General features: G+C 46.1%; 1 protein-coding gene across 1 annotated transcript in view; it reads right to left on the bottom strand.

Annotated features, from left to right (window-relative positions):
* MSN (moesin) overlaps nucleotides 1-12,630 on the bottom strand; it is a 192,655-nt gene that overhangs the window by 72,865 nt on the left and 107,160 nt on the right. The window contains exon 2 of the mRNA XM_053374240.1: nucleotides 2,618-2,700. Within this exon, the coding sequence (XP_053230215.1) occupies nucleotides 2,618-2,629 (12 nt within the window). The 5' untranslated portion in view covers nucleotides 2,630-2,700. The remainder of the gene's footprint in view (nucleotides 1-2,617; nucleotides 2,701-12,630) is intronic.

Raw genomic sequence — 12,630 nt, 5'->3', positions numbered from 1 at the left:
ACACATTCAGGAGTATATGCTTATCAATGCTCAAAATCCCCTCTAAGAGTAAAATAGTTGTCCTACCCATAGATGGGTTTCACCATAGCAGGGAAAACCCAAGCAGAAAGAGATTGCTTTATGCTTCCTGCAGTGAGATGTGATCAACCCTCTGCCTGGAGAGCTGGTGCCATTGAAGGGCCAGGATATAGGGAGAAGACGTCCTGGGCTTGGCATCTTCCTGTGGGGTTTTTGCGTTTCGTGGAAGAGAATAAAACTCTCATGCAAGTCTTTCTAAGATGCAAAGCAACCAGAGGGCATGACTGCTTGCTGGCGGTTGCCAATGGAAAGCTGCACAACTGCATTAATTTATCCAGCCGCCTCCACTGAGTGCAAGCAGCAGGAGCTTCATTATTTCTGAACACACACACACACTTACTTTTGTAAGTGCAAAACGGAACACAGGAAGCTGCCTCAAACTGAGTCAAGCCATTGGTCCATTTAGCTCAGTATTGTTTGCAGTGGTTCTTCAGGGTCTGAGGCAGAGGAGGGTCTTTCCAGGCCAGTTACCCACAGCTTGCAGCAATGCTGTGCATACCAACACTCCTCCATAGCTCCTAAGATAGAAACTCCTTGCAAATTAGCCTCACACAAAATTATCAGTGGGTAGTGCAAGCCCTTGAAAGTGAGGCATGCTTAAGTTACCCCGAAATGAGTGAGACCTATTGCAACATCAGCTCCATTGATTTAGTTGAGACTTAAGCATGGGTAATTTTCACAGAAAATTGCAGAGTGGTGTCTTATGTAAATATACCCACAAGTAAGACCCTCTGAGTTCAGTGGGGCATATTTCCCTGCAAACATACATAAGATTGCAGCCTTAGGTAAGGTGAGGAGAAAAATAAAAGCAGGAATTATGCATTGGATACCTGAATCAAAAGAGAACAGGAGTTTCTAGTAACCTTGATGGTTGTAAAGATGAGGGAACACTGGAAAGGAGCATCTTGTAATGAATGCCTGTCCCCCTTTACACAAAGGTAAGGACTGCCCATCTTCTTTTGCATCCAGCCCTCAGAAAAACATGTATTCATAAGGATGCATGCCCCCCGTAATATTATGTACCTTTGCTCAAAAAAAAAAAAAAAGCAGCTTTCTGCTGCTTAAAAGTTTGCAGTCCTAACTCAAGTTCCTGGTCAAGTTAGTCCTCTCAGAGACTGGTCACTTGGACTTTTGCAAAAAAAATTTTGGGGGGGGCAGCGTTAATCACAACACAAAACACCAAGCTATCGTTACCTCCCCAGGCCCCGCCAGCTATCCCTACAGAGCAAATGGTAGCACTGCACTTTTGCAGGGTGACCAAACCTGCCCTTTCGCCAACAGATGCTGCCCTGTCCAACCCGCCAAATGAAACGAGCAACGCTACATATATAACTACAGAAAATATTTATACCCCCACCCTCCCATTGCTGAAACAACGCTCAGAGTGGGTGACAAAATGTTCGAAACAACCCCAAAGGCATCATCAGTGTGTTGCAATGTACAGTCAGAGTCCTTGGGTTTCACAGAACACATAACTGGGGCATCTAGCATTCTGAATCAATCAGACTGCCATATATAGGTGGTAGCAAATAAATTTAGATTGGTTTCAGTAATAAACAGGAGTGGAAAGTTGTGAAGTGGTTCAGTTCATGACCTGCTCAAAAGCTGGATTCACATCCAGCTTCTCTACTCAAAGAGGTTTTCCCGGGATTTTTGCCTCAGTTTCAGCTAAGAAGAGTTCTCCGAGGAAAAACGGTCACACATCTCCGGCCACATGGGGGAGGGAGATGGCAGCGACAAACAGGTCCCCATCCAACCGCCGAACTTTCAGTGGCTCTTGAGAAGCGCTGAGGAACAAATGCCAACTCAAGGCCCGAAGCGGGGCGTGGGCCGGGGCGCATCAAGGAGGGGGGTGCGAGAAGAGTGGGCTGGGCTGGGCTGGCAGGGAGGGGGGAGGACACAACTTCCTCGTGCAGCTAGAGGCGCGCCCCGACTGACGCCCCTTGGAGAAGGCCCACTGGCTTTGGAGAGCCGCCCGCGCGCCCCCTCAGTCAGCCAAGCACCCGACAGCGGGCGCTTGCCCTCCCGCTTCACAAAGACCCTCCCTCCTCCTCCTCCTCCTTCCTGCCATGAATGTGTCCCATTCACGAGGAAGAGGCGAGAGAGTGAGGGAAGGAGAGAGGGAAGGACCCAAATGCCTCAGGCGGGTCAGCGGGCCCCGGAGAAAGGAGGAGACGGGAGAGACCCGCCGCCAACCGGGAGACTAGGGAAGTGGCAGGGCCGGGAGCCGCCGTCATCCCCCGCCCCGTCGCCGTCAGCCGGGCTCGAACTGTCGCCCGCCTCCCCACACCCCCCCTCCACCCCGAGCCCGCCCGGAGAACGTGAAGCAGAGAAGCCTCCGTGGCGCGTAGGGTCAAGCAAAGAGTTTCTGAGGCGCAGAGGGGGCTTTACGCGCGCAAGGGAAGCCCTTCTCCTCCCCAGGCGGGAAGCAAACGGGGTCGACTCTCAGTTCGAGAGCGGGGCTGAGGGAAAAGTGCAATGCGCGGGGCCTCCCATTCTCCGTGGAGGGCGCAAGCCTCTCCCGGCAGGCTCTCCGTACCGTTTTGGGCATGGTGCCTTCGGGCTGGCTCGGCGGGCTTCAGTCTCTGGGCAGGGCGGCTGTCGCTGCTGCTGCTGCTGCTGCTGCTGGGCGCCTCCTTCTGCTAACGGGCTCGACTGACTGGGCAGTTCTCCCCGCCCGCCAACCTCTGTGGGCCCGCGGAGCGTGCGCCGCCTTTCTTTGGGGCAGTCGCTCCCGAGCCCCCGCCCCTCCCGAGCCTGGCGTCCTGACTCCGGCCGCAAGCTGGCAGGCGAGGATTGGGTCCCCTCAGGGGCTTCCTCGCCCACCCCTTCCGCAGAACAACCCCCACCCCACCCCCGGGAGCAGGAAGGGCGATGGGGAGCGGGAGGGTGGAGAGGGGATTTTTCTGTCCCACTTTGCTATCGCTCGAGCGCTTAAGCGCTTTCGGGAAAGAACTCGTTCCCTTCTGGAACTCCCTGCCACAAGATGAGCTAATAGCCACCGGCCTAGATGGCGTCGAAAGGGGATCAGACAGTTCACTGTTGCTATATCATACATCAATACATACAAATTCTTTCACTATTCCTGCATTACAGGGGGTTGGACTAGATGACCCTTGGGGTTCCTTCAAACTCTACAATTTATAATTCTGTGTTTCTCACTTTTACAGCATTCTATGAAATCCACCTTATATTTCTGTGACATAAACCTTCCCCCTCCCTTCCCGTTTGTCTTCCCAACACCCCCGAGGGGTAAGTTATGCTGGCACAGTGTGCTTCGTGGCTGAGTGGGGATTTGAAATGGGGGCTCCCCTTGTCTTCCTGCAGTCTCCCCCGACACTTTAAAGCTATTGTTCCCAAAATGAGTGGTACCACCCCCTGGGGGGCAGTGGGATTGCTCAGGGGGAGGATGCTGGAGGTGAAAATGACCATCAGACTTAGAAGAGCAAGTATCACTGGATTAAGCTAACCAGTTTTGCTGAATTAATTAAATACTTTTGATTGGATTGTGAATAAATGTTTAATGAATTGTTACTGTTTTTAATTTTTATTGAGTTTTTGTCTTCCTTAGAGGGTAATCCAAACTACTATTCTGAATAATGCTTTTTATCGGGTATTGTAGGGGCACAGGGTGGGGAGGGCTGCATTTATGAAAAAGGGGCCTGAAAAAGGTTTGGGGACCACTGTAATCTACTGGCACAATCAACCACACACAAATGGCTCGTTTATAGCACTATTTCATTCTTCTTCTTTTCCTGAGGCGTGGGTTTCACATGCGCAGTGATGTACTGGGGATGATATATCTATACAATTAGCATACTTTTCACTATGACATTTCTCGTGGGTTTTCTTTTTAGTTCAGTTATATATAATATGCACACAATGACTCTTAAATGGAAAAGTGTTTTATTATATAATTATATATATAATTGTCAGGCTGTTGGATCAGATCAAGGGCCCATTTCCCCCCAGTTATTCTTTACCCCCAGCAGGCAGCCAGATGCCATTTGGAAGCACAGAGCGCATGCACATTATCCAGGGCAGGGAGGGAGGGAGACTCCCATGGTATTGGTGGGACAGTCAGTGTGTTCCCCGTGTGCACCCTGGGTGGAGGTCGTGGGATGGGGAGAGAAACAAACAACTAGAAAATACAAAAACTAAACACTAACAAATATATTATTTCCACCCCAAACAACTAAATGTTATGCCTCCCATTTATCATATATCACTGTTGCTTTATGGAGTTGCTGGGAAGGGTTTTTTGTGAGCGCGCACATGTGCGTGTGTTGCTTCCTCTCTTCTTCCTAGATATTTATCTCTTTGGAGAACATGGTTTCCTATGGAAAAGCAGTGTGCATACTGACTAGGCTGATGGAGAAGACCTATTAAAAAGGGGCGGTGGGGGGAGCTCACTTGTGGCTGGAAAGTTCCTGCAAAATATCCTTTTAATTGGATATGACTGTACACCAGGACTTATTATTGACTGTTCCATTGCTATTTCATGGAATCATTATCTTATTATTCTTAGTATTATTTGTATCTCTCTCTACTCAGCATAATTCTTTTCTTCTTGCTTGCTTGCTGAAATTTCTCAGACATTTGTATTGTTATATGTAACAAAATAATTAAATTGGGGAGAGGGTTTAGTACCCCCAATACCAATAACAGTACGTAATTCTTTTTTGGGGTTGTGAACAAGCCCCCCCAAATGTATTTATGTTCAATATTTATTCATTTGTATTGTATTGTCTTTCTTCTTGTATGTTATTGAAATGTATGTCCTTTCTCAAATAATAATAGCAATAGTAGAAGCAGTAATTAAAAACTCAGTTCCACTGCCACCCCCATTTTCCCAAGTGGCAAAAACCAAGGTATATTTGGTACCTTATGGTGTTGCGCATGAATATTTGAAGTTATTGTTTGCCTGAAACCAAGGCTGCAGTCTTATAGGTATTTCTCATTAAACTTGATGGGAATTAACTGCTGAGCAGACATTTATTTATTTATTGCATTTGTTTTGCACTCCCCCCCCATGTCACCTTTTACACTCTAAAGTAGCATACACAGTTCTGCCACTCTCATTTAGTCCCCACAACAACCCTGTGAGGTATGTCAGGCTGGGAGGTAGCAACTGGCCCAAAGTCACTCAGTGAGCTTCATGGCTGAGTTGAGGTTCAAATGCTAGTCTCTCCCAGGTTCTAGTTTGACACTCTAACCACTGTACCACACTGCCTATTATAGGACTGTGCTGCCAATGATTCCTAATTTCAAACTTAATAAATATTGTGAACAGTACAATGTCATGTGCTAAGATACAGCTTATGCATTTCATGTTCTTAAAGTAGTGAAATTTAAAATTGATAAGAAAATCAAGTTATTGCATGTATTTCCCCCCCCCCAATATTTCCATTTGTGGTTGTTGTTTTTTGTTGTTGTTGTTTTTTGAAAAAAATGACAAGCTCCCAATGTTTTTCCCATGGCTTGAACACCTTCAGAAATTCTACATTTTCAAGCGAGTCACCTCGACTTTCTGGAAAGCAAACTCACATACAGGGCAGGAAAGAAAACAAATGCTTCCCAACCCATTTTCGCCCTTCGGGGGCTACTTCCCTTAAGCTCACTTTAGACAAGAACCACTTTTATAGAATCATTGAAATGCAATGCAGGAATCTTTTGCTCTTTGTGGGGCACAACCCTGATATTAAGAGTCTCATACTCTACCAAGTGAGCTGTCCCTTGGAGACAATCAATGGAGCAGGTTTATTTGTTCCTGTATGCAATATGCAAGGTTCATTCAAAGTAGCCTTCCTGGACAAAGCTGTGGGAACGCTCTCCCAGTTTTCCTGCCCAAACTCCTAACTGTATCCTCTTTGCTAAAACCAGGGGACTATGTTCTACATTGTATCCAATGCAACAATACCCTGTGTCACAGAGGTTTAGGGCAACTTGTGGTTCCTGAATTTTAGGGAACTGGACTAGATGATGTGGGGGGCGTTGTCCCTTCCAACTCTGCAGTTCTATGATTCTATTATTCAAACTGTTCCCTTCCCTGTCTTCCTATCAGATGTGGGCAGGAGGTGAGGCAACCCACCACTCCCTTTCAGTTTCCTTATTCTCCTTTAAGCAGAGGAAACAGTCTTATACCTGCCTCTGCTTCCTGTTTTCCACAACTCTCTTTTGAGGCTTCTAAGTCGCTGCAAGGAACCTGGAAGCATGCAGCTTTTCATCAGCCCCATCCAGGCTGATTACTGGCTGAACTACTTGTGTGCAATAGCCAATCTAACAGCCTGTCCCCCGTCCGTCCCCCCTGCCAACATGATTGCAATGCAGACAATGGCATTGCATACTACGCAACGTGCAATACATGGTTGGAGGCAGTCATGTTTCTGAATACCTGTTGCTGAAAGCCAAAGGAGGGGGAAGTGCGCTTGTTATTGGGGTCCTGCTTGCAGGTTTCCCAAAAGGGGCATCTGCTTGGCCACTGTGAGAACAGCCCAAAAACAGGACCTTTCAAGAGCACTCCCCCACTCTGTGGTTTCTAGCAACTGGCATTCAGAAGCATTGTTGTCTCCAACTGTGGGGGCAGAGCACAGTCATCCTGGCTAACAGCCATCAATACCCCTCTCCTCCATGAATTTGTCCTGAGCAACTTTCTTTGGTTATAGGAATGAAAGTACTTAAGAGGCAAGCTGAGGCCATTATCTTACAATTGCCTAGTTCAGCAATAGAATCTTCTGTCAGATTTTAACCCTTGCTGAGTACAGGACCCCAAGAATCGGAAGTAACTCAGAACACATCCTGCATACTGACCTGCCCCCAAACTGCAACATTATGTTTAGGATTGCCCCATTAGCTCAGCAACTCCCCGACTAGGCCAGCTCTCTATTGAGAGTGCTAGAATTCCTGAGGCAGAGTTTGCCAAGCATCAATCACCAAGGTAGCTGCATTCTTGGCATGACTATATACTTGAGTTTTTATTTCATAATCCCAATGCACCAGAGTCTTCTTTGGTTTCGAAGTGACATTCTGTTAACAAGTTTATTTTGTGTATGTGTGTTACAAAAACATACTGTATAGGAAGTCCGCCCACACAGAGAATCGAGTCCTATTCAGGTAATGTGCTAGCCCCACTTCTAACGTCCTTGCATGCTCTTGCTGCACTCCTTACACTTCCATTTTGAAAACATAAAAGGAGCCTTTTTGCTCAGGCCAAAGGGGCCCATCTATGCCAGCATCCTGTTCTCACAGTGGCCAGCCAGGTGCCCATTTGGGGAGACCTGCAAGCAGCACCTGAGCAAAAGAGCCCTCTCTCTTCCTGTGGTTTCCAGCAACTGGCATCCAGAAGCATTGATAACTATTGAGGCTAGAGCATAGCCATCATGGCTAGTAGCCATGGATAGCATCATCCTCTGTGAATTTATCTAATCCTCTTTTAAAACCATCTGGATTGCTGGCCATCGCTGCCTCCTGTGGGAGCGAGTTCCATAGCTGTGTGAAGAAGTCCTTTCATTTATCTGTCCTGAATTTCCCAACATTCAGCTTCAAGCAATGTTCACAAGTTCTAGTGTTATGACAGGGGTAGAAAAACTTTTCTCCATGAGACGCATCATTCTATAAACCTCTATCATGTCGCCTCTTACTTGCCTTTAGTCAAAAATGCTGCAATCTTCCTTTGTATGCGAAGACAGGCTCTGACGGATTGAGCAGACAAGACCAAGAGTGGGTCCAATGATCAAGGTGGTGGTTGCTGCACATGCTGTAGAGGGAACTGAAGGGCAGATTGGGCTCGTCAGCCTGGCAAGGTAGCCCATCTAGGAAAAGGAAATCTCTGATCCTAAACCTCCACTACCTTGTGGCTACACTCATTCATGATAATGACTTCAGGAATAAACCTTTAGGAAATATCCATACCTACCGCCTTGCGGGATATCTTCAGGAGGAAATTAAGCTAAGGAGTAAGCCCTAAACAAATCCGGAGTGGAGTCCCTAAGACTGTTGGATGGAGTCTTGTACATCTCTTTCTGACACCTCCTGCAGCCAAGCTGGTGCCAAGTGTGTTACTTTCATTTCCTTTGGACCACATCAGTGAGGCCGAGAGGGAGGGTCTCGTCATCTGGACAGCCCAGGACCTCGAGCATAGCCAGAATTTTGCGGAGGCAGGACTTTTGTTAGGGGGGCAGAACCAATGTGATTGGTCAGTTAAGTATTTCTATTGTTTTACTTGATTGGGTATGATGACAGCTGCCCCCTCTGCCCTGCCCCCTGGCTACATCCATGCCCAGGACCTTCAAACACACTGTCCAGGCTTACTTTGGTGCTGCTAACTCAGCAATAACAATGTGGGCGGCTGCAGTTATAAGTTATCTGCAGCCACAGCAGGTGCTGTGATTCTCCAGTGGTTTGACTTCACCCCTGGAGGTGCACTCCACTGTCTCTTGAGGTAACAAGTTACCACCACCCTATTGACTTTCTATCTCAGTTGGTTTGTTTGCCTTGTTCAGCTTGGAAATTTGGGTTATGATAAAATGGGGAGAGGAGTTTGACAGCCCAGATGTGTTGCCAAGCCTACAAAACTCATGTGTTTGTCTAACTGCTTACCTCAGGCACCCAGTTTTCTCCCCAACATTCCCATTAACCACCTCAAGTCATTTACCACAGGCATTAGTTCCCTTCTTTTTCTAGCTCACCGGTCCTCATTCTTCCCCCACCTCTGCCTTTAGAACCTTGGGAAATAGCCAAGGAAAACAGTGTGATGACAGACTAGTGCAAATATACTATAGAGATAAGTGGCAGCTCGTGCCAATAGATTGCATGAACCGGGAATGCAGGAGACCCAATTCACTTACAGTGTATTGGCCCCAGGAAATCTTCTTGACATTCCTGAATGTATTTATATTTATTCCCATTTATGTATGTTCAAACACATATACAGCTTAAACAGAATTGCCATGGCCTCTATTTGTTGTATAGTGGCACCTCGGGTTATGTACTTCATTTGTTCCGGAGGTCCGTACTTAACCTGAAACTGTTCTTAACCTGAAGCACCACTTTAGCTAATGGGGCCTCCCACTGCCACCGTGCCGCCAGAGCCCGATTTCTGTTCTCATCCTGAAGGAAAATTCTTAACCTGAAGCACTATTTCTGGGTTAGCGGAGTGTGTAACCTGAAGCTTATGTAACCTGAAGCGTATGTAACCTGAGGTACCACTGTACTCCACTTCTCTCTGCCCTCTGCATTCCCCCCTGCCTCTGCACCCATTCACCAACTGGGGATAATACTTCATGCTCCAGATTAAAATTTATATCATAATAACTTTGTGTTTGAACCAGTCTCTTACATCCTATTCTCTGCTTGTGCTTGTGCCCTTTGGGTCACAGCTGAAAACATAGGCATTTCTAGCAGCAAAACTTCCCAGTTCTGCTCCACCCTCTCCAGCTCTTGATGCACAAAGAAGGAACTCCCTGTGAGGCCAGCTCTGCTGGGTGGGGAGCTCCTCTTTCTGCACAGCCCCCTGTGATATCAAGCATTTATTTGAACGGGTTACAAAGGAGCCTGTCGGCTAGGTCCTACCAAGTTACCTGCAAACTGCAAGATAAAAAACTGGGCTTCTTTTTACCGGGAATGCTTCTTGGCCTGCTGAAGCCCCCTTTGAGTGACATCTCTTAAGCAAGCAATATAGATTAAATAACGCTGCCTGGAAACCCAAACAATTGGCCTTTAAAGGCATAGGTCTTTGAAAATAGATTAATTTATATTCCATTGGGGCCCCTCCAGAGATGACTGGACGACACCAATTCACCTTTAACCATAAAAAGTTTGGAAGCTTAATTGTAGAACTTGTAAGCGTTGGAAATGCTTTCTCATGTTGCAGCTGAAGCTTAACAAACAAACAAACAAACACTTGAGTACAGGAGTGGGGAGAGTGGAACCTCCCTTGGCTCCTGCTCCTTGAACAGGCAGGAATTAATTTTCTCCTGTTGGGGAAAGAAGCATCACCTGATGTCCTTCTGGCTGGCATTCAACTACTAAAAGGCACAGTAGCTGGGTTGGAAAAGAAAGGGACAGGGGTGAAACTGAGCTTTATTTCACCTCGGTCAAAGACCCAGTTTGGCACCACCCCACCCCCCATGTATTTGCATACACACACACACACACACACACAGGCTGGGAGCCTCAATGGCACCTCTGGAAGTTTTACCTGGGGCAAAAAGGAGCTAGCCCCCTCCCCCAGTAGCTATGGCACTGGAACGCGAGAACAACCCTAAGGCAATGTTACAACCAATGTTCACATGGACCCTTCATTCCATTCCTACCCCACCTTCACTCCAAGGAATTCAGGAAGGCATGCGATGGTTCTCTGCCCTGCCAAATTATCCTCACACCAACCCCTGTGATGTAGGTTGGGCAGAATAAGATAATGTCTGTCCCAAGATCACCCAGTGAGCTTTGTGTCTTGGCAGGGATTTGGATCTTCTCTATGCATTTCAAACACTCTATTGACACTACCTAAGTCCTTTATGTTATTTTTAAGTATGTTTATTTTCTGTTTCCAGGTTTAGGTCAATCATTAGGGAAACGTTTCTAACAATGAGAACAGGCTAGCTGTAGCACAAATGTGGTAGAAGATTGCACTGAGATTCAGCACAGCTATTGAACCACTCTGGATTTTAAGGTCCAAAGACAATAAAATTAAAATAAAAGTAGACTTTGTCCCAAAGTGATTAGATTTGCAGTGACTTGATATTGCTGTCCCTAACTGTTACCTACAGACACACATCATCATTTCCTGCTTCTTACAATCCGAAAATTTATTCATTTCAACGGAGACTTCAGCTTCTATTTTTAGAACAGTTAAAAATAACTTGGGAGTGGCCAGCTACTTTCAGCCATAGGCAGAAAGACTTTTGGATAACTTTTTTTAAAAATGAAGTCCAAACCTCAAGCATCTGCAAATCTCAACAGTTATTTCCATTTTCATTCAGCCAAGCTAAAGTTACTGATTAAGATGCCATCCTGCCAGTGGCTCAGCACCAATCAGTTCCAATTGCATAATGGAACTAACTGGCAGATTTCAATCATTTCCATTATGAAATTTTTGATAAATGGATTACTTCTAGCACTAATTTGCTTTAGTCAAGAAAGAGGATTGGAAATAATCCAGGGTGAACTAAAGGGGGGATAGCAAGTTTCGCCTTTTATTACGATCTTTCATTTCTAAGAAACCTTTAATAGTGCAGAGTGCTTTTGTCATCTTTATTTCATTCCTCTTCAAAATAGACCCAAGAGTGCAGGGTGAAGGGAAGAAGTGGTAAATCAGAGCAGTCCTATAGGTGTAAGCCTGGAGTATGTTTCAAGCCAGTCAAGCGCCCTGTCCCTAATAAGTATTTGTTCCCATTTTACAGGCGAGGGCAGCAACTTACCCAAGTCTGCCTGCTTTAGATGGGAGGCATCTAAAGAAACTAGTGGGGCTGCATAAGTCATAAGGAGCTTACAGATGAGCTGAGATTTAAGAAGGGCATGTATAAGAAATGGAAGAAAGGGAAAATCAAGAAGGAAGAATATATGTGAGTTGCCAACAGTTGCAGGGCCAAAGCTCAGAAGGAGCTCAGGCTTACAGGGGCAGTTAAAAACAACAATAAAGGTTCTTTGGCTACATTCAAAGCAAAAGGAAGAACAAGCAAGTAGTATATCTGTTACGTTGTGGGTGAACATATCAGACGACACAGTGATTCTTCAAACAGCTCTTGTTTATTCACAGGCCAGAACAGAACAGAACTGAAGAGTTCAGCCAGCCTGCTTATATAGAGCTCCACTACAATGCAACAGTAACCACTTTCTGTAACTATCCAATCACTGAATGTCACTTTCAATCCCTTATTTGCATTTGTGGACCTGCGTGAAAACTATCTACAGTATCCCCCTGCTGGCCCAGGGTGAGAACTTCAGTACATAACAATATATTCTGTGTGGAGAAGACGGAGAAATGTTATTGGGTGGCAACAGGGCTTTTTTTCAGCTGGAACTTGCTGGAATTCAGTTCCGGCAACTGAGGTGTTCATGGTGAGTTCCGGCACCTCTTTTTCTAGAAAAATAGCACTGCATGACAGAAAGAAGGCAGCACTACTCCACACCTACTTTACCCCAACAACAACACTTTATTACTGTTGTAGACGAGCATAATACTTCACCCCTGTCTTCACCCAAAAGGAAAGCACTGTGCAACCTGGTCATAACAATGCCAGGAGGGAGCTGCAGCCCAAGATAGGAAAAGAGATGGTAAGGGAACACCTAGCTACTTTAAATGAATTCAACTCTCCAGGGCCTGATGAGCTGTACCAAAGGGTATGAAAGGAGCTTGCTGTTGTAAATCTCAGAGCTTCTGTCTATAAATCTTTAAGCACTTAGAAAAGGAACAGCCATAGTTAGCGAACCTGATGAAGCTGGCAAAATACTTTGTATGAAGGTATGAAATGAATAAGTGTCACAGTGCTATATGCAGCTCAAACAGGCTCCTTTGGGATTCTTGGCAGATGTCTGGGTTTCTTATTGCTT

Source organism: Podarcis raffonei, chromosome Z (genome assembly GCF_027172205.1).
Source record: "Podarcis raffonei isolate rPodRaf1 chromosome Z, rPodRaf1.pri, whole genome shotgun sequence".
In the NCBI taxonomy this organism is placed as follows: Eukaryota; Metazoa; Chordata; class Lepidosauria; order Squamata; family Lacertidae; genus Podarcis; species Podarcis raffonei.
Note: the sequence above shows the minus strand (reverse complement) of the source record. Positions and strands in the feature narration are given on the sequence as shown.